At 39.3% G+C, this 23,276-nt stretch overlaps 1 protein-coding gene across 3 annotated transcripts in view; it reads right to left on the bottom strand.

Moving 5' to 3' along the window:
- The window catches only part of FAT3 (FAT atypical cadherin 3), a 660,150-nt gene that overhangs the window by 343,449 nt on the left and 293,425 nt on the right, over window positions 1-23,276 (bottom strand). For all 3 annotated transcript variants that reach the window (XM_004763574.3, XM_004763573.3, XM_045087202.1), the window contains exon 3: window positions 2,458-2,772. In XM_004763574.3, the coding sequence (XP_004763631.1) occupies window positions 2,458-2,772 (315 nt within the window). The remainder of the gene's footprint in view (window positions 1-2,457; window positions 2,773-23,276) is intronic.

The following is a 23,276-nucleotide window of genomic DNA, read 5'->3' on the forward strand; positions in this document are numbered from 1 at the left end:
AGTAAAAATGAAAATTTCAGAAAGGTTCCATAATTTTCCCAAGTTCAAAAAAGCTAGTGAAGTCAGGACTGTCTCATTTGGTTTATGTTTCCCCTTGGTGTGGTCAATTGTGTTTCCCAGCAAGGAAGAGCAGAGCAGGGACTTAAAAACCAGGACTTCTAACCCTAAATATTACTGCCTCCATGAAGCACCCCCTGACCATCACTCTCACCAAGGCCACGTTGAGTGAAATTCTCCCACCATGATCAATTATTGAAAGATCACTGTGTGATAAACAAGAGTTACTTTGTTAATTTCATGTACCTTTGGGTCCCAGGAAGGTTTGGATCATATCTTAAGTTTATATAGCTGTTACTAGACTTTGTTTGGAAACTAGTAGGCATGATAATAAATGTCTGGTGAGTAAGTGAATCAATAAAATCCAGTGTTTTCTTACCAGGTGCTGGAGAACTACAAAGTAATGCTCTATCTTTCTTTTAGACAATTAGAAAAGGGAGTCTAAAATGCCATTCCTGGCACAAATAGTTTTTTAAAATCTATGGCAAGGACAGAGAACTTGTAAATATAATTAAGGTTCTTATTACACATTATAGGCTAAATTGTGACCATACAAGAGTTTCTGAGATTTCATGCAAACTTCTAAAATCTGCACAAAAGACAGCTTTAGTTACTTGTTCTTCTCTGCAGATAATCTACAGCCTACCTTCTCCACATCCAATTCAAATCCTTCCCTGTGACTTCATTCTAAAATCTTTTTAGTCATCAGAGGAGAAAGAGAAGAGTTGAAACTGTCCTTCTGCTGGGTCTTTTACTTCTCAAAAAGAGGGTGGTGGGCTCACTCTGAATGACTCAAGTGGCAAGAGAATTAGAAGGAAGGCAGAAGGTGACTGGGGGTGTTTCGCATTCCACGGGGGTTGTGAAATATGAAGACATCTGTGTCCTCAACTTCTTTATTGTGACATTTTTTTTCAGTCTTCATCCTCTCTCTCTCTCTTGACTTTCTAAAGTATCTGAATTTGTTTCTCTGTCACCATATTCCACAGAGTCCTTAAGCTATGCTGAGAAAGTGAATCAGGAGGGGATTTCCAGCACAGCTCAGGGGTCCCAAGGGTCCTTGGGCAGTTTCCCTTATGTAACATGGTTCTGAAAGGCTGACCTAGCCTCCAAATCTCTGAGACTTCTCTTGCAAGTTCTAGCAGGCTTCAGTCAGAAAGATAGAAGATGACCACTCTTTGTCTAGGAGTGAAATGTAAGTGAAATCCTGATTCCACTGTTCGCATGTGAGACTCTGCCTAACACTTATAATTAGAGAAAATCAATTATTTCCAAAAAAACATGACATTCCCTCTAAAGTATTTTCACAGGAATCTGACATTTATAAAATACATGGGGTCAGCTGTATGTTTCCTCTTATACAAGCACAGGCAGGAGAAATGGCTATCAACCCCATCAATAGTTTGTTAGGAAAACTGGGTATGTCCACACCAGCAAATACCAAACCAGCCTAACTTTTGACCACTGTCAATTCACTTGCCTGGGGTGAAACAACGATAGCTTTTTTCTTTTTTCTTTTTTTCTTTTTTCTAACTTTCAATTAATTCAGACTCTATCCACCACAACTCTCACTGACGATTTGGCTCTCTTGTTCAGATCTAAACTAGGCAAATCACAAGAAAGCAAGGAACCTCTGAGACCTTCCCAGTGTATGTACTTGTCTCAGAATGCAGTCCACCGAACTCCACACCTGCCCCTCCTGAGCCTTAGCCAACAAATTGTCAGAATGATCTCTAGAAATGTTTTTATGCAAAAGACCAAAAAATCTACAGGTGGTACACTTTATGTAAAAATTGAGACACTGGAAGTTCTTCTAAACATTGACACTGTACTCATGGGTACTATAGGAATCACAAAAAAATCTGTGGTTTAAATTTAAGGCTTAAAGGAGATCATTTACACCAAGCTAGATGAAGGTCAAGCAAAGGAGAAGTTCCCAGAAGTACAGGTGTCACAAAGCCAGCTTACTGACAGACACAGCATTGGCCAGGTTATTCCTTCCCCAGAAAGACAAAGGGGGCAAGCAGCCTTTTTAGTGGCTGAGGAACCACTTTTTATTATAACAAGGAAAGCAAATCTAAAGTTTTTGTGAAAGCCTCTCATTTCTATTAGATTATTTCACCTTGGTTCAGCTGAAGTTAAAACATACCAGCCAGAACATACCAAGTAGAATGCTCACCTTTTCAGAAACTACTCCCCCCCCCCCCGGGGGAGGGGGCGTATGAGAGAGAGACAGAGACAGAGAGAGAGAGAATGTTATTCTCCATATCATGAGAATGTTATTCTCTGTATCATAAAATAAGTCAGGGGGAAAATAAATGAAATAAATAAGCAGGTGTCAGGCTGATGGATTTAAAAGCTGGACGACCAATTGGAAAAAAAGTCATATGAGCATTCCCTTACCTGTTTTGGTATTGATGGCAAAGAAGTTCTGGGGATTCCCACTTGTAATCCTGTATGTCAGTTTCTCATTGGAACTGGAGTCTGGATCCTCAGCCTGGATTTGAATGACAGATACATCCTTTGGCGAGTTTTCCATGACAACAGGATAATAAATAGGTTCCGAGGTCAGGGGGGCATTGTCATTCACATCTTCAATTTCAATGTAGACCTCAATAGTGGAATAAAGTGGAACAACGCCCCGGTCTGTGGCGTACACAGTCAGCCAGTAGGACCCCGTTGTCTCTCGATCAAGAATGTCTGCAGTAGAGATGACTCCTAAAAGAAAAGCAGAGAGAACATGACTGCTACAGCAAAACTGGAAGACGGTAAGTAAACTGTTCCTGATTCAGGGGCGCTGTGTGAAGTAATCTTGGCATATAAAAAAAAATCCTTAATACAAATTTAATTAAGATGTTTATCTTTACATAAGAAAATTATTTTCTGCAACACCATATTAAAGGGTTCTCCTACCATTTGAGAATTTTTATTATGTTCACAAATACTTTATTTGAAGTTTGGGGAGAAGACATACCTTAATACACACACACGTACACATGCACATGGACACACACACACACACACACACACACAGGACAATAGGGAGCAATGGGAAGAGAGTAGTCCAGAGGTCAAAACACTTCCCAAGGCTCATGGGAAGTCAGGGCAATGTCAGGTCAGTATCTCCATTTGACCTGATATTGAGTTCATTTCCTATGCAACAGAAAGCTGTCCCAGGGTAAATAATTTTATTTGTTCATTCACAAAAATGAAAAAGTCCTTTCAAATATTCCTTTGCAAGCTAGGATGGAAAGTATTTTGCATGCAAAGATGGACGCTTCCTTCACACTGCTTCCCTGAAAATCCAATGTCACAGTTATTCCAAAAGAATGAGAGAAGAAGCTATGCCAGCATGCTTTCTGAATGGTCTTCACCCCGTCAAGAACCCTACAGAGAGCTCTAAATAAATTCTAAGCTACTCTGGACAATCACTTTAAATTAGGAGCAGAAAAATGCCTGATCTCCTCCCTTCACCTTTCCTATTTTATGGTCAAAATAAGTGCCAACCAGGAAATCTGATGTCCTTTAGAAAAGCCATAGAGAAAACACAGTGCTTTAGAATGTTTTCACAGGGCTCACCCAAAACACCATGGTACCGAAACTTGCTACAGGAGCTCCTAACCACTTTCACCAGGGTGGGAAAACTTGGGCTTAGCTTCTAACATCTCTTAGAGGAATCAGGATACTTGTGGAACGCATGCAAACTGTGTAAATCCTTAAACCTGAAAAGAAAGCCATGGAAAAAGTCAAGAAATAGCTCTCTAATTCTAGACTGAATGCTCTACCCTCTGCATTCCCATCAGACTTTAGACTGTATTAGGCACATATTTTGACCTACCAACCCTGGATAAACAAAATGCCTATTATGGCAATTGGAAGAGAGGAGGGCATTGTCTGTCTAGAAACAGGCTGGAGTACTCTTAAGTTGTCTCAAACTAAGAATGGCTGATATTGTAAGGGAAAGAACCTAACTGATGGAGTTTCAGCTCCAAAGTTATCCAGCAAAGAACCGTTATGCAATAGGACAAAAGATATTTTTTTTCTTTTTTAAAAGATTTTATTTTTAAATAATCTTTATACCAAACATAGGGCTTGAACTTACAACCCTGAGATCAGGAGTCACATGCTCTACTGACTGAGCCAGCCAGGAACCCTGACAAAAGATAATCTTAAATATCCTCAGTGCTAATATGTAAAACATGATGGATTTTTTGTAGATTCACCAGTGTTACCTAGAAGTCAAAATAGGGATGGCCATATGGCATCAGGAGAATAGAAAGCAGATAACAGGGTAGGAAGAAAAACAGGAAGAGCAAAACACAGTAATTATAAACATACTGCTATGGGTCCATTGACTAAAAGAGTAAGAGACACCTTTATAAACTGGGCTGAAACAGTGTAGAATGATATGACAATAAGGTCAAGAGAGGCTGGTGGGCCAGAGACCTGGCCAGGTGTGAGCATGTCCACAGGGCTCAGGCATGTACACACGCCAAGGTCAGTTTTCTGGAACACTCACAGCACTAAAAGCCATAAGCCACGATGTAGACATGGTGACAGAACTCTTTGAGTCAGAGGATGGTCAAGTGACATGAAATCAAGCAGTTTCTGGAATGAAGACAAAGAGTAGGCTGGCAGGATCTGGGATGCGGGGTATGGGTTGTGAACAAAGCTCTAGAGATGCTGGGAAGTACATCTTGCATGAGACCTATCAATTCAATTCATAACCATCTACTGCTCCTTGGGCTGGGCACTGGAAGAATAGTAATAACTGAGAGATGATCTCTGTCTTCAGGGGACTCACAGTCTACAGTCTTGCTGAGAAGACAGATCTCTAATGAGGAGATCTGTTCCAAGGGGAAAACTGCAGAGCCATTAGCCAGGAGGACTCATCTGGTTTGCACTGATGTACTAGGAAAGGCAAAGAACCTAGCAGAACAGGATGGAATGTATATGTGCTAACGAAATAGCATTTCTATTTCTGTTTCCCCACTGAGCATTTATGATGTGCTGTGAGGCTTGCAACACAACTTCTCTATAACATGAGCTTTGTAATTCTCTTCTGTGGATGAGCCATTAAGTCTCAAATATGAGTAGGTAACTTGCCCAAGGTCACATGGCTAACTGAAGAAGAACTTAAGTTTGTCTGCTTTAATCCTCCAATTTCAAATCTAGACACCATTTCCTGGACAAGGTGTTTAAACCAATCTAGTCTAGTTCTATTACCCATAGCCCAGTGTTGCAGTGATCATGTAATTAAATGTATGTCAAGAGCTTGGCAAAATACTTGCAATGTAGTAGAGGCTGAGCATATGTTCAGTCAGTGTAAATCAAAGGCAACACCAGAAGCTTTGTAAAGAGTCACCACACTCCAGAGCAAGGGCAGTTTTGAGAGGAGAGAAGTTTGGGATGGACTATTGTGTTAGATTTTTTCTCTGGTCATGTGGCATGTGGTCATTCCTGCATTGTCTTTGTGACCTGCTTGTAATATACCCTTATGTTACAATACCTGGCCTATTCAGGAAATAGCAAAATAAGTTCACTAAAAAGAGAACGTAATACAATAAGCAACCAAATCAAAGATGTTGGGTCAGCTTTTTTTATACCTTGCCTGACTACCACGCGTGCATTCATTGCACTCACATGTGCCCATGAGCACGTGTGCACACACACACAGATTTGCAGAATTGCTTTGTGATCCCTGCCAGCCACTTAATTCCCTTTTCTTGCACCTGTCAAACTGGAAGATGGTATATTACAGTCTCTGGACATTAAATGATTTTGAGAAGTCCTTGGGTGAAAGGCATCCACGAACACCAATTAAAATATATGAGTGGAATTTTACTCTATTTTTAAATAAAGGATCAGACATGTCCCTGTAAATGAGAATTCATTCTCATTAAAATAAAATGTCTATGGCTATATTTACTCACTAACTAGAAGTGCGAATGAGTATCTTGGAACATAGTGTTCAGATATCAGTCTCATGGTCCAAAAATGTAAGGACAAAATGAAAGAATGTGTTAACAATTACTCTAAGGTTCATCCCAGGCTCCATATTAATCAGACTAATACAACCAATGCCCGGTGACAACATTTTCTCACTTTCTACTACACACTCATAGCTAATTATGACCTATATGGTCATGACTAAAAATGTAAACCCACGTGACCTTTTCTATTAGGCAAAAACTCATGTTGGAGGTTGCCCAAAGATCACGAAAACCATGTCATGTGCTCTTAGTGTTGTAACAACCATTACACAATAATTATTAAAGATTGAGATATAAATGATCAACAACAAACTATACGTATGATAAGTAAACATTTCGGAAGGTTTTGATACCCATGAAACCACTGCCTCAATCAAGATAACAAACATAATATCCCCCAAAGTATCATCCTTCCCATTTTTAATCCCAATTAAAAATGTTCCCAATTCTCCCTACTCCCAGGCAACCAGATTGGCTTTCTGTCAAAACAGATCAATTTACATTTACTAGAATTTTATGGAAATGGACCATGCAGTATGTACTCTTCTTTCACTCAGAATAATAATGTCTTTTGAGATAAACCCATGTTGTGATCGATCAAATAGATCTATCACTCTATCTATGTATATCTATACACATACACACCAATGCATCATTATTCTTTATTTTTGAGTAGTATTCTATTGAGTACATTTGTTTCATCCTTTGACTTGATGGGCATTTTGGTTGCTTTCAGTTTTTAGATATCACAAATAAAATTGCTAAGAACGTTTATATGCAACTGTTATGCATAAGTCCTTTCAATAGTCTTGAATAATCACCGGAGTAGAAGGGCTCTATCACGTGGCAGGTATATGGATGCACAAGTTTACATACCCACTAGCTGTCAACATGGAACATTCCCGTTGCTACACGTCCTCACTTGTGGCTTACCTGGCATGGTTAGTTGCCTTAATTTTAGACATTCGGATACTACACAATGGTAGCTTGTAGTTTTAATTTGCACCCTCCTGATGATGTTGAGCATCTTGAAAAGTGCTTCTTTTCAATCTTCAAGTCTTGTTTGGTTAAATGTTCAGATTGTTTATCCATTTTTCTGACTAGGGTTTGTTTTCTTATTACTGAGATTTAAGAGTTCTCTGTATACAGCTAAAAGTCCTTTATCAGACATGTGGTTTGTAAACATTTTCTTCCAGGCTGCAGCTTGTCTTTTCAGTCTCTTAATTACAGCTTTTGAAGAACAGACATTTTTTATTTTAATGGTATCCAAGTTTAAAATTTTTCTTTTATACATAATGCTTTTGGTGCATCTATGAAATCATTGCCTAGTCTAAGGTCACAAAGATTTTCTCCTACATTCTCATCTATAATTTAATAGTCTTTGGTTTTATATTTACATCTATGATCAGTTTTGAATTAAAGCTTAAAAATGGTGAAAAGTATGGATCAAAGTTCTTTTTTTTTTTTTAATGTAGATGTTCATGGTCCCAACACCTTTGGCCGAAAGATGACATTTCCTCCACTGAATTGCCTTTGCATTTTTGTCCAAAATCAATTGATCATGTATGTATGTATTTCTGAACTTTCCATTCTGTTCCATCAATCTATTTGCTATGATTGCATCAATATCACATTGCCTTAATTTAATGTTGCTTCATAGGAAGTCTTGAAATTAAGAAATGTAACTCTTGCAATTTTGCTTTTCTTTTTCAAAGTTGTCTGGGCTACTCCAGATCCTTTTCGTTTCTATATGAAATGAAGAATCAGCTTTAGAGACCATATAAAATTTAGGAATACCTCTTAGCATTTTAACTGGGACTGTGTTAACTCTATAGATCATTTTGGAAAGAACTGACATCTTAACAACTTTGAGTCCATTGATCCATGAAAATGGTGTAGCTCTCCATTTGTTTATGTCTTCTTTTATTTCTCTAAACAATGCTTTATAGGTCCAGTATACAGATCTTGTGCATGCTTTGCCAAATTTACCTCCAGGCATTTCATGTTTTTTATTGCTATCATAATGATATTATTATTATTTTTTTTTATTTATTATTATTATTTTAAGATTTTATTTATTTTGACAGACAGAAACCACAGGTAGGCAGAGAGGCAGGCAGAAAGAGAGGAAAGGAAGCAGGCTTCCTGCTGAGCAGAGAGCCCAATGCGGGGCTCGATCCCCAGACCCCGGGATCATGACCTGAGCCGAAGGCAGAGGCTCTAACCCACTGGGCCACCCAGGTGCCCCTGATATTATTATTTTAATTTCAATTGTTTGTTCTTTGTATATAAAATGAGTTTTGTACGTTGATCTTATATCCTGCAGCCTTGTTAAACTCACTTATTAGTTATAATGTTGTTTTTAAAAATTCCATAGAGTTTTCTATATAGATGATCATATTATCTCCAAAGAGGAACAGTTTCACAATCCCTGTCAGCACAGCCAACACCTCCATACCCATCACTATTTAATCATAGCATGCCTGGTACTATGACAGGTACAATAAATGCATTCTTCGTTAACATTTCTAAACCCTTTCATTCAGCCAGTATTTATTAGTGCCAAGCACTCATGAAGTCATTACTAATTTTATCCCCTTATTACAGATTAGGAAACAGATTTAGGTTAATTAACTTGCCAGTGGTTACTTAGCCAGTAAATAGAAAACCTAGTTCTCCAGCCTTGGTCTGTCAAACTCGAAACCAGCTGTTAACCAAAACTTTATATTGTCTTCTTAATTCATATCGATATCAAAATCCACATGGTATTTCATGCCCAAACATCTGATAGAATTTCTCCTCTGATAGAATTATTAACTAAGCAAACAATATTAAGTTAATATTAAACTCTTCTATTTGACATATCCATAATCATTATAAAAAATCATAAGAAAGGTGTTTCATGGTCTATCCTTTTAGAATATTTAAAAGAAAAGTATTGATTCTTTACAAAGAAAGTCTGTTTTGATGTATAAAAATATGTATGTTCTTAGTCCATTAGCTAATACAGTTCTGGAGTACTGATCTCTAGAAAGATACCTCCTTCCATCTGCCCCTTACAGAAAACAGGCTCTACAAGGAGAGTCTCTATCTGGTTGTTTAACTGCTAGGTAATCTCACTGCCCACAACAGTGCCTGGCATATGGTAGGCACACAATAAATACGTATTCATGAAGGCATTTAGTTCCTGACACCAAATCAACCTCTAGTTAGTTTACCTACTAAGGATACAAGTCAGCCTCTCTTGTTCAGACCCAAAAGGGACTTCAAAGACCACTAGGTATTACTGACCACTAGTGAAAACAGCCTTCCCACAATATCTCTGATCCAACACCCAGCCTCTGCTCGGAATCTGGTGACTGGACTCTATTTACTAGGGAGTTTCAGGTAATAGGAAGTTCTCCACATTGAGGCAAAAGTCCATCTCTCTCTAGTTTTGAATGCTCTTTCTACCTGCAGCCCTGCCCACATCCCAGAATAAAACAGAACAAGCCTGCAAACCATCATTCACCTGTGATAGGTCTTTAGATAGCAGAAGATGACCCTCTCTTTCCAGGGATTTTCCTCTCTAGTCTAAGAATTCTGTCCTCATGTATTATGTAGGCTTCTGGTCTTTTCTTCCTCCCCGTCTCTGCCTCTGAATCAAGAGGACATGAAGCTCTGTCCATTCACAAATGTATACTGAGTGGAGGCAGAAATGGGTGATAACTAAATCTTATTTAGAATAGAAACCATCCATAGTGAGCTTTTAGCATGTTCCAGGTAGTGGAAAGGACTCAGTAGAAAGTACTCAGGTAAAATACTCCAGATGGGAACACACATTATCTCTCACATTTTCATCTACCGTGGAAATGCTCCAAGTAGATGCAACTGAGAAGCTCAAATTTTATGTTGACATTTATGAAAATGTCATTTTAAAAAGTCTTTAATAATACAGTTGGGGGGGGTACCTGGGTGGTTCAGAGATTACGTTTCTGACTCTTGATTTCGGCTCTGGTTATGATCTTGGTTGTGAAATTGAGCTAGGTGTCAGGCTCTGTTCTCAGCAGGGAGTACATTTAAGATTCTTTCCCTCTCCTCTGCCCCTCCCCTCTGGGAGCAATCTCTCTCTCTCTAAGTAAAATAAACAAATAAACAAAAAAAATTTCAAAAATGCAGTTGGGATTTTAAATGATTTATTTTTGATATGCTTATGTTTATTAATTTTTTCTTTTCCTGTTTCATCTTTATTTGCTATATAATAAAGGCAATGGAGAACTGGAGTTCTTTGGGAAAATTAATACATAATTGTATGTATTATGAAACACAAACAGTAATTAATTGCTACAGAATCATGTACAACTTAAAATGGAATTAGTTAACCCCGGCATGAAGAACGTTAGCTGCAGTTGTTCCTTTTTAGTCAGAAATATTAGAAAAAATATATGTATATTGCTGTCATTGAATAAGCTCTAAATACTTGATATGAAAGGAAAAACTGTGTGTAGCTGTTTATAATCAGGTGGCCATGACAGGCTGGGTTACTCGCTTTGCTGACTTTTCCAGCCATATCCCCATATGCCACAGCCTAGGTGTGTCAAATGACACCTTACCCCAAAGGAATGACACCCCAACAACCCCAGTAGCTCCAAAACAACTGTCAAGTGGTTTAGGAAATGCTTTGGGAGTGGTGTGCTTAAGATATGATGAAAATTCCCTTCCCAAGGTAAGTAATACAGATTCTGAGACAGTTTAGAGAAAAACAACCAAAAAACTTTTAACTTTTTTTAAAAAAAAATTTTTACTTTTTGAGAGAGGGAGTGAGGTGAGGGACAGAGGGAGAAGCAGACTCCCACTGAGCAGGGAGCCCAACATGGGACTTGATTCCAGGACCCCGAGATCATAACCTGAGCCAAAGGCAGATGCTTAACTGACTGAGCCAGCCAGGTGCCCCAGACAAAACAACTTAAACAAACAAACAAAACAAAACACCCCCCGATGGCTCGGTGGCCAACTCTTGGTTTTGGCTCAGATCATGATCTCAGGGTCTTCGGACTGAGCCCCCGGTGAGCCCCGCATCTAGCTCTGCACTCAGTAGGGAATCTGCTTGAGGATCCATTCCCCCTCTACCGCTCCCGGCCCGTGCTCGCTTGCTCTCTCTCAAATAAATAAATCTTTAAACAAAAACCCTTATGGCATATTCATTATAGATGCCCTTAATAGAGTTTATTTGTGCATATATGTTTAATTATTATTTTTAATTAGTCAAAATATTAACTGCCAATTCTCAATGCATCGAAAACTTCCATTAACTTTTTATTTTGTGGTAATGATTGAGTCACAGGAAGGTGCAAGGAAATGTACAAGGAGCTCTCACGCACCCTTCAGCCAGCCTCCCTCGTTGTTAGCATCTGAGGGCATTTTTAAATTGCTTATTGCTTCGAGAATCAGACTCTCACTAGAGTTGCTTTTGAGAACCCATGGAATTCCTTCATGGGACCCATAACCATTTTCACCCAACCCTTGCTTGCCTGCAGCAGGATCACAGATACTATTTTTCTTTCTGTTCCTATTCATCCCTGGACTTGTATAAGGCTCTTAATGCCTTAACAGGGATCATTGTTCTGAGCAGAGGGTGGTAATAATTAAGGAAGAATGCGGGATTTTATCCTCCTAGGCCCGGCCAGGTTCACTCAGTGCACTCCTGTGGTTCTATCTATAATTGCTACCAGTCTCAATTATACAGCACAACTGCAAGGAGCTGAAACGGGATGAGACCAGATGAACAGAGAAACTGCGAGTGGAGAGAATCTTAACTTCGATGCTTACAATGCTTTGAACACATTTTAGTGTGCACATGGTATATAAGCATATACTTTATAACCCGCTGTATCACATACATGATATATAGTATATTTAAACAGAGGCTTTAATGTCCTTTTTAAATTGGGGATTTTTAAGTGAATCGCCTAGCTAATCATGTGGCAAAGTCAGACCTGGAATCTAGAGCACTGAATAGGAGCCACACACCCTTTTCATTACAGAAGTTGCCCACTGATCTATCCACAGGTGTCCATTATCATGAAAAAGAAGGCAATTCCGTGCCCGTGTGCTCCTCACAGTGGGTTGGTATCAGGTCTCTGGTAATAGGAAATTCAATAGTTTCATTACTTTCCTCAATTTCTAAAAGTCGCGGCAATGTATTATTCAGAGTCCACATTTATGTCTTCTCAGAGGTTATCAAATGTTGGACTAGTTTGAGACCAGGCAACTTGGAGGACCGAGTCTTCCCTGAAAAGCCATTGCTCCTTTGTTTTTCTGTACATCTGCACATGCATGCTGCTCCTTGGGTCCCTGCCTCCACAAAAAGACCTCAGTGCTCCTCACCTTTCAAGGAGGGTTCAGTGTCAAGAAAAACCAGCTCACTCAGATGGCGGGGGCTGGGACTTAGCCCTTTTGCCTCTCTTCCTTAGCACCTTCTTCTTGTCTCTTTATCCTATAAATGCTGAGTAAGTAAATGAGTTGAGTAAGTAAACTCGCATCATAACTTAGTTTGGCAAATGTGGGCAAGTTGGGATATCTGACTTTTTATAGACAAGCACCCTGAAAAATACCTACATTACAAAAACAGCAATGAACAAAACCTAAGGCAACTAGATTTTTGCTACCCTGTGATCGGTGGCAAAATAAAATGGGAATAGCTTGGGTTTGTCACCGAGACTTCTCTAATGTCTATGCAGAATTGATAGTCAACGGATTCTGAAATTCAGTGCTACCTCTGTGAATTATCCTGTTTAAAAGACACATTTTCTAAGAACTTACATCAGTTTGGGGTTGTCCCTTTACTACCTAGAATGCAGGAGGTGTCATGTTAATATCCTCAAGACTTAAATCAGAAACAGAGCTTGATGAAGACATCAGTTGATTTCATCACACACTTAAATGCTGCACGGCTCTCAGGTACACACTGCAGGCAAACAGAATCAAAGCCTTGGGCTCCCAGATAAAACCCCGGCAAGGCGCCCACTCTTCATGGGCTCTCGTCCATGGTTTCGCATCCACCCTGGACACTTTTGTTCTACTCTTTACCCTCTTCCTCCCGCCGACTCCTATTGATTAGACATCTTTCATCTTTGCAGGAGGAGAAGAAAAACCCACAACACAGTTGTTGGGAACAATTATGTACTGAAATGCAAGCAGCCTTCACTCCATGTTCTTTCCCAAGCCTGGAAGCTGGAGAGCAGCTCCCAAGATTAAGGCCAAGGGCTGCAGGCTGAATTCAAGCTTTTATTTGGAGTTAATGAAAACGGACAGCTCTCCTTGTCTGTTTAAAGCTCAGGAATTCCAAAACCTAGCTGCAAAAGCTTGAAAGCCTCCCTGGCCATGAAGTTCTGGAAGCTCAGTAAACATATGCTTGGTACTTGATTTTAAAAAAACAAAAAAATCAAAAAACAAAAACCATTTTGGGACCAGTTTTTAATAGACTCAAAATGTATTCCTGTTCTCTCTTTACAGTAATTCTAGTCTGGGTAGCTGGCACCAGGCACCAGCAACCTGAAAACAGGAAGCCAACAGAGTACCAGGTTGTAAAAGCAACCATCGGCTTGCGTTGGTGTATTTTAGTTTTTGTTTTCCCTTTCTTGTCACCCAGATTCTTCTCAGCCTCAAACCCTTTCTGTGACCTGTGCTAATTGGCATAACCACTACATACAGTGTGATGATCTAGATCCTCACAGCTGGCTAGAAAGGAAGGTTGAAATCTCAAGCAATGCTCTTGGACGATCCAGAAAATAAACTTGGGAAGGGGTTTTGTTAAGTGTCTGAAAACATGGAGGTTATCACATTTACGTGAAGGGCAGCAATTAGCTAGATTCTATTCCTTTAGAAGAAGAAAGAAGGGTTTGAATTAGATATCTAGAACTAGTCTCTGGTAACAATGGTAGGCCAAGAAAAGAATAGGTATCTGGAGGGAAGGGAAGTTCTCTTCTGCTCCTATGTTTCAGTGATGGAGGACAGAGAGGTAGGTACGGAAGTAGACAGATGGGGAAGCGGGAAAGAAGGGAGGAAGGCTCTTTGGCTTAGCAGGAAGTTTGGGACCATTCACATTTGGTAATTAGGTGAATCTTTATGTTTAAAAAAAATGCTTAAGACTTCATTAAAGAAGAAATGAGACAACATCAATAAATTTTAAAAATCCCCCATATTGCTCATGGCCTCGGATAATAACTGTTAAAAATCCTTGGTGCATTGCCTTTGTTCTATAGAATTGTAACCTTAAAGCAGCATATTTGTCTATAATTGTTGATCCTCATTGACCACTGTTTACTGAACATCTTTCCACATCAATGAGTACAGTCCCATGTGATTGTCTTTTAATGACTATGTCACAGTGATGCCCACTTGCCACTAGGCCACAAACACAAGAAAATGAAGTTCCCCAGATGCAAGAATTTTCTCTGTTACACCGTGGTTCCATATCCTAGTACACTCTAGATGCTCAAAAAATATTTGTTGAAATGCCCTTATGATGTTAATCCTTTACACCACGAAGCCCTCTTGTTAGATCATTTGTTAGGTTGTATTTTGTCTTTTTACTATGATAGTTCATGCATAGAGGAATCACCTTGTCTCTCTATCTCTTTTCAATTATTCTGAAGGATCAATTCCTAAAAGTACAGTTCATAGGACAGAACATATGCACATTTTTGAAGCATTTAAATTAACTGCCTTCCAGAAAGTTTCTACTAATTATACTCCCACCAGAGGTTTCTGACCACATCTTTAAATAAATCTTTACAAGATTTGCATTATTGTTGAGAAGAATAAAAAAAAAAAAAACAAATACTACAATTTTCCACGTCTGACATAACAGTAGACCTCACAAATAAAAATCTTTAAACCATTCCTCATTGTAATTTAATCATTTGACTCGATGACAAAATGCCATGTTTTTGTGGTAAGACAAGACACTGCTGACAGAGAAATGATGCTGAAAATTCTGTTGAAAAGACATACTGTACATAAGGCATAACTTTAATTAAATTAAAATTTGTCCACAAAATCAAATCCAGCAGCCTTGAAAAGTGCTGTGGGATTTTTCAACTAAATGTCAGAATATAACCTTTAGCTCTTCCAGGAAGAACATTTTCAGGTGGAGGTTTTGTCAGATGTTGGTCATACTTGAATGCATTATTTAGACTTATTTACTATTAACTCTAACTCAGCACAAAGACTATTTGGGGTCTTTGAGAAGAGTAGGTCTCAGGAGTCTTCATATGGTCAGAGAATTTGAGTTTTGTTTGGAAAAGCCTTTTTACTCTCAAGAAATTAGCCTCCAGGAAAGACTGCCTCCATCCAGATGACCTGGGTAAAGCTGTGGAGAGTGTGTGCATCCTCTCGGATCCACAAAAATGCATGTATTTACCCTGTAAGTAAAGTAGGCTGGGACAAAGTCCACTTTTTTAAGTAGGACCGATCCACCTCAATGTCTTTCTTTCCTTTTTATGCTCAAGCTTTGTGGACATTTTTTTTTTTTTTTTTTTGCGGAGACCTTCTTTTCCAAGTCAAAGAGATCACTTCTTCTTCTTCTTCTTTTTTTTTAATTTCTCCCATATCAGAATATAAAAACTGAGGAAAGAGGAATCCACCCAGACAGAAATCTCATACCTCCTACCCCAGAAGGAGCAGCAGACTTCAGAACCTCCTAATAAAATAATGAAAGCATACAGTTCACTTACTCGTTTCTCAAGTGAATGCACTCTTGACTTTCACAGCTGATTTGATGTTTACCAAGAAGATATTTTTGCTGAGGTTACACAGATAACTGCACATCGGATACCAAAATAGCTGAATTGCTTCCCTTGGCTAAAACACATTCTAGGTGACAAAAGGGAAACACATACCAAACAAAGGAAGATGCATCTGGGTCTAAGTTTAGTATTGTTGTTTTTCTATTTCTGAGCTACAGACCTGGACTCGCATTTATTATGACAAATTTATAAAAGCCTATCATGGGAAAAACACCATAACAGAACTTCAGTTCTCTTTCACCCTTTCAGGTTAAATCTCACAAAATTGCTTTTTCCTTTGACCACTGTTGTCAAAATCACAGACAATGCTATACTTAGGTAATTAAGTTAGGTTGATTAGGTTATAGAGACTATACATAAGCATTAGAGCACATGAATGAAATCCTTGAAACCACCTTACCTTTCTTCACAATGGAAACAATAAACTCTTTGCTTTTCCATTTAAAACCAAATAAGCAACTACAATAGGGCAAAGAAACCAGGGCCCAGAAGGAGGAAAGTGTATGGTTTTCTCTAATTGAGTTTCTCCCTTTCTCATCTTCTATAGATATCTTGGATTGTTTTCCAATTTTCATTCGCATTTCATCCTATTAAATGGCTCTAACCTCTGACACACACACACACTACCCCGTATTCATCTTCTATTCGTAATTGAGATGAAATGTGCCCACTCGCTCTGTGGACAGTACCAGAGGCACTGACAAGACACAGACAAATACTAACTCACTCTGTTAGCCCAAGCTTTGACAAGAAAACAAAAGACAAATCCTCATCTAGTTAGAGCACTAAATTCACAGCGCGTAGGCACAAGGCTGGCATTTTGGGACAAGACGGAGCAGCTGACTTGCCTTGAGAAAGTGAAAAAGCAGGAGAAAAAGCGTTGTGAGACTATTTTGTTGCACTTTCAGGCTGCAGATAGGATAGCTCTTTCCAAACGTCTGTTTAAATGTGCTTAGCCATTCTAAGCTCTGTAAATAGCAATACAGGTGAATGTTAGTTTTAGAACAAATTATTGAGATTCGTGGACAAATGGCTGTGCTGTTTCCTCAAGACGGAGATGAAAAATTATGTCTCATTTTTTCCCCTTGGTAAGAACATTAATTGAAACACGCTCATGATGTGAAGGAAGTCATATGCATTTGAGTCAGAAACAACTATTTTAGGAATTCAAAAAAAAGGGGAAGGGCCACAATGGGGTATCTGAATTACTATTGAGATTCAACACTAAGTGAAAAGTACAGAATATAAATATTACAGAATATAAATACAAATATAAATAGTACCGAATATAAATATTATATCAGCATACCGTTTAAAATGTGTGTGAATTGGGGCACCTGGGTGGCTCAGTGGGTTAAGCCTCTGTCTTCAGCTCAGGTCATGGTCCCAGGGCCCTGGGATCAAGCCCCACATTGGGTTGTCTGCTCACTGGGGAGCCTGCTTCCCCTCTCTCTGCCTGTCTCTCTGCCTCTTGTGATCTCTGTCAAATAAATAAAAAAAATCTTTGAGAAAAAAAAAATAAAATGTGTGTGAATGGTTGAATGAAGAATTTTGATGGTAGGTAGAGACAAAGTATGTACATTATTATAAACAGCCAGTATCTAAAGGAAACTTGTTTCACTATACTAAAAATTTTTTTAAGACTGGTATCCGGGAACTACTGCTCAACATAAAAAGTTTTAGCTTAAACTTAGGATAGGGTCTTATTTAGATAATATGGATAAACTAGGAACAAAGAGAAAAGAGATAAGGCATCCAGAAAGGATGGCTCCTGGGTTCTCCCAGGACATTCCTATATTCACCATTCCTCCTTACATAGATCTACACTCGAACAGAGGTACCTACAGGTACTTCCAGTTACCTACAGGAGGCTGCACCAGAAAGGAACAACAAGGAAAGTCGGTATTAAAAGAGAATGCAGGAATAGTCTGGAGTTTCAGGAGATCATTCCAGACTATAGGTTGGGTGGGGGATTTTGGATTTCAGAGTTAGTTCTGCTAGCAGCAGCCTGCTCAAAATCTTGGGCATGCTTTGTAGCTACAGAAGTATTTCTGAGCAGTGAGTTTCATCATATGTGATCTTGATTATGGGGTTAATGTCCTATCTCCCCCACTAGACTGTAATATCCCCCAAGACAGAGAGATCCTACCTGTCTTTCTCAACAGACACTAGCACCTACAGAGCACTGGCTAGCTTGTAGACATAGTACATGAACAATAAATATTTGTTCAACTAGTGCATGGTGTTTCTACCTCCGGAAGAGCCCAGCTGAGAATTATTATAATTTGTTACATCCATTAACAGTGTCCAACATGTGGCAATGAGTTGAAAGCCAAAAAAAAAAAAATCACCTAGTTAGCCCCAGGAGAGTGGAAACAGGAAAGGCTGCTAAAAGCAAAGTTTAATTAAAATAGCAGGAGGCCCAGCGGAGAAAATCTAAGCTTCTCCCCAATTGGCACAGCACTCACATAACCCATAAACTGCAGTAGGTATAGATCTGTAAGCTCACCCCACTGCAGAGACAGCCCAGAGAAGGCAGCGGTGCACACTTTCAGCTTTGGCTCCTCAAAAATGCATCTGCTACACAAACAGGAGCTGGGACCAGAAATGGAAACAGAACCCCAAAGTCATGAGTCCAGGGACTGTCTGCTTAGTTTCCAACAGGAAGTCTCAGCAAGTCCAAGAACAATTACAGAGGGAGCACAAGACAGACTCAGTCTCTGCAGGAAACCTGCCCGGAAAACTATCATATGGGTGTTCCAGCATCCAGAGTTGGCTCAGACGAGATAGTACGGGAACCTGGACAATCTCCGTTGCACTACCCATGGCCGTCTCTGTGATGCATCCATTCCTTTCTCCACCCTGGCCTCCTTCCACTCCCTGTCTCACTACCTGGAAACTCCAGACACCACAAAATTGCTCTACGTTGTTCTCTCTGGCTGGAATAACCGCTCTTCCTCACCTTGAAGATGCAAATTGAGCACTTTGATCACTGTTTAAAGCGATCAACCTTGCAAACAGATGTGGCCACTATCTCACTGTATTTATGTATTTATAATATATATATGTATATATTTTTTATTTATACCTACCATCATTTTGTCATTTACATGCTATTTTGCAGTTTTCTTTAAATATATGACACCTCTGTTGAGTGTCTTCTTTTTTGTTTTTTTTAATTATTTTTATTTTTTATTTTTTAATTTTTTTAAAGATTTTATTTATTTATTTGACAGACAGAGATCACAGGTAGGCAGAGAGGCAAGCTAAGAGAGAGGAGGAAGCAGGCTTCCTGCTGAGCAGAGAGCCTGATGTGAGGCTTGATCCCAGGACCCTGGGATCATGACCTGAGCCGAAGGCAGAGGCTTTATCCCACTGAGCCACCCAGGTGCCCCTTTTTTGATAATTTTTTAAAGTAAACTCTATATCCAACGTGGGGCTCAAACTCACGACGCCAAGATCAAGAGTTGAATGTTGTACCATCTGAGCAGCCAGGTGGTCCACAGTGTCTTAAAAGGGCCAAAGTCTTCTGTATCTTCAGTGTTTTCTGTCCCTGACACACATAATCCACACATCATCACTTAGCAAATGTGTACTGGACAATAGGGACACGTGCCTGAACTGCAATCGTTCACAGAAATGTCCTGCCAGGCAACGCACCAACAGGTAAATCTTATTATTATTATTTTTTTAAGTGGGAGAGAGGGGAAGGGAAGGGAAAGGAAAAGATAAAATCTCAAGCAGGCTCCACGTCCAGTGCAGAGCCTTATGTGGGGCTCGATCCCATGACCCTGAGATTTCAACCTGAGCCAAAATCAAGAGTTAGATACTTAACCCACAGAGCCATCCCACCTAAATCTTGTCAGGAAGATTGTAGAGCCCACCAGGATGTTTTTGTACCCAAAGAAACAGAGCAAGGAAGAAAAGGCAAAAATATAATGTATTTGTTCCTAGCCAGTTAAAAGAATGCTTCAAAGACAATGGCCAACATATGATTTTAAAATCAGCTGTAATAAATGCTTTATTTTATTGCATAGAGATAATCAGCCATTTGCATGATTTCCTGCAGAGAACCAATACTGAAGTCCTAAGTAACAGTTGTTCACAACCCACAGACCTTTGGAATACCTTAAACTTCTGTTTCTGCTATCAGACCCGAGCCCCGAGCAGAGACCAGAAAGGTTTCAAATGCCCCTTAAACAAACAGGTGTAGTCACTGAGAAGCATCCAAAAGAGATGGATGGGGGAAAAATCACGAAAAGAAGTGAGACCTGTTCCCTCCGTGCCCAGGTCTGAGCGCCGACCTCCCAAGAAGCCTGGCTCGTTCATGGAATCTGTGCAGCTCTCTGGCTCTCACACAGTATTTTTCATGGCACAATTTGGCTTTTGTGTATGATCTGGACCTGACAGCTATGGCTGTTTTATAATGAAAAACTACAACTATTTAGCTTCCATTACATAATAATTCACGATCTCCGATGGAAATGTTCAAGTCACTTAGGACTCTGATTTGGAACAACGTATCTGTTTTAATTCAGATGACAGTGGTAATTCATTTGGACAACATGATTCATATAATGTGCTTCTCCTTCACCATAACCTCTGCTGTCAGAAAATGACACCGTTTCACGGGACCATCTCAAAAGAGGAAGAAGTAAATCCTTTTACATACAGGAGTACTATAATTTATCCAAATGCCTAGAATTTTTATTCCTACAGGAAGAGAAAGAACAAGTGTGTCTTATTTTTTAAATTACAGTTAGTAAGGATCAATTTAATAGGTCTGACCTGTGTATTTTGTAAAACGAAATGCAACTGAATAGGAAAATTGGAATGGGCTCTGTGCAATCAGGATAAACGGTGCTTTGAAGAGAGAGAATGCAGTGTGCTGTGATACAAAATGTATTTCTTACTGAGGCTCATGGCCAGAAAAGGTAGGAAAGACCTGCTGAACTCAGGCAGCACCGTGAAAATTCGGGTGAAAAATCCTGATTTTATTTCTGACATTTATTAGTGATGGGCCCTTGTGCAAGTAACAACTTCTCTACCTGTTTCCTTATCTGAAATAGAGGAGGCACCTCATAAAGTTACTTGAGGTTTAAAGAATATCATGTGTTTAATTCGCTCGTTGTTATGATAATATAGGGAACATAATTCTTTACTGTTCAAATGCTTTAGCACAGTGCCTGGTACCTAACAAGCACTCACTGAGAGTTAGCAACTATTGCTGTTAATGTTATTGTTTTAAAATTGTTATTATTGTCTTGTAAGGCAACATGAATATTATAATCAGGAAATTTCCAAAATATAAGAATCAAATACTACTTTCCAAGTCCTATGGGCATAACTAAGCAAAGTAGATTGGAACTTTGTGGTTGTTGCCTACTTTCTGACTCAAACTTCTTGATGTTCAGCTGAGAAATTAACCAGGAGTTCACCAGCTGGTATTTTTTGTTTAAGATTTTATTTATTTACTTATTTACTTACTTTCTTATGTGAGAGACAGAGAGAGACTATTAGCAGCGGAGAGGCACAGAGAGAGAGAGAGGGAGAAATAGGCTTCCTGCTGAACAGGGAGCCCAAAGCAGGGCTCAATCCCAGGAACTCCATGTCTTAACCTGAGCTGAAAGAAGACGCTTAACCCACTGAGCCACCCAGGACCCCCACCAGCTGATCTTCAGCTTCCTTCTCAGGCTAAAGCCAAAAAGGAAGAGTTGGTATATATGGTGAGAGCAGGAATAGCTGCCTTTTATTGAGTGCTTATTACAGTGTATTTACAGCACGTATTGAATCTATTTTAAAGGTGAAGAAATGGGTTTGAAGTTTAAGTAAGTTTTTCATGGTCCCATTATTGATAAGTTTTGGCATGTCTTGAGACGTTAAAATGGGAAGTATACCATGATCATTGAATGCAAGCACCAACCTATGGCAGGCCTCAATATTTAGCATCCTTTTTGTTTGGGTTGAAGACTCAAACCCCTTTAGCTCCCTACTTCCTGGGCCTTTCTGCTCTACCAAAAGGCCATTGAGACTGTCAGGTTCTTTTTTGGAGTCAGCCCATATATTTGCCTGCCTGCACTTTGACCCCTTGAAACAGCACAGATTATGTATTCAGCTTCTGCTGTTTCACACGTCCTAGAAAAATGAAAAGGATTTATCTCCTTTCTGTCTTTTCTTTTCTGGAGTCAACATTCTGAGTTGCCTTTCAACTTCACTTTCATGGGATGGCTCTTACCCGTTTCTTCCCATATTGTTCATTTTCTCCTGGATGGTCCTCACTCTGAACATTTCCCTTAATGGAATACTCCTGAGGCATGTGGCCTGTTCAGAGTATTGGAAAACTGGTTCATTTAAAATCCATACTTATCTATCACTGTCCTCAGAGTGCATCAGGCTTTTTGGAACCAAACTGCTTCACACTCTGCTTCACCTCCAGGGTTTGGTCACTAAAACATCAAGGTATTTTTTCAAATGAAGTGCTGGGCCAATCTTTCCATCCTGCATTTCTATAACCACGTTTTTGGACCTCAATTACAGTTTTATTTTTATCCCTGTAATATTTTCTTGCCTTGCTCTTGGCTCCGCTTTCCATCCTAGAGAGGTCACTTCAATTCTTAATTCTGCCTTGCATAAAATTAACTATTATTCTCCAGAGTGTATCACATGCAAATGTAAAAAGCATGTGGTTACACTAGACTATAATAAGTTGACAGACTATGAGAGACAGATGGAAAAATATATATACACACAAAAGCATACATTTTTGCTTCTCTCATTAAATTGTAAACGCCGTGAGTTCATGAGTACCACATCCTTCTCCTTTTAGAACATTGTGTGGGCACAAAGGTCATCATACTCATTTTGACTGAATGATTATTAATTTGCACATGTCAAAATTCACTGCTAGAATTGATGATAAGCCAAGAGGCAGGAGAGGAAATAAAACGCCACACATCTGAAGTGCAGGTTCAAAGGCAACGACTGGCACGTGTTGCTTTCTTGAACCCAATCAATCATGGAGTTGACAGAAAATAGAAATTCATAGTAGAAAAGAGCCCAACGGAAAACAGAAGAGAGAAAGAGACCAGAAGAAAACACACATGTGCACATGCATATACACACAAGCCACTGATGGGTGACATTCCTTAGGGTAGTTACTAGAAGGCTTTCACACATGAATACCGCCATTTAATGGCATTAGGTCCTTGACTTTGTATTACTATTAATAGACAGCCTATTAGCGTGTTGCTATTTACAGGCTTCCACAAGGCAACATGATTTCCCAGTAGTATATTACCATTAATTGGTAAAAGGCACTCTAGGAATACCAGTCTAAGACAATAGCTCAGCCACAATTAAAAGAGAATTGCATTTGCTGACCTAGACGACAAAGCAGAGTGTGCCTGGGAAATTCTCTGCAATATTTTATATCCTGAACTAA

The sequence above is a fragment of the Mustela putorius genome, unplaced genomic scaffold (assembly GCF_011764305.1).
Source record: "Mustela putorius furo isolate JIRA1106 unplaced genomic scaffold, ASM1176430v1.1 tig00001069_pilon_pilon_pilon, whole genome shotgun sequence".
Lineage (NCBI taxonomy): Eukaryota > Metazoa > Chordata > Mammalia > Carnivora > Mustelidae > Mustela > Mustela putorius.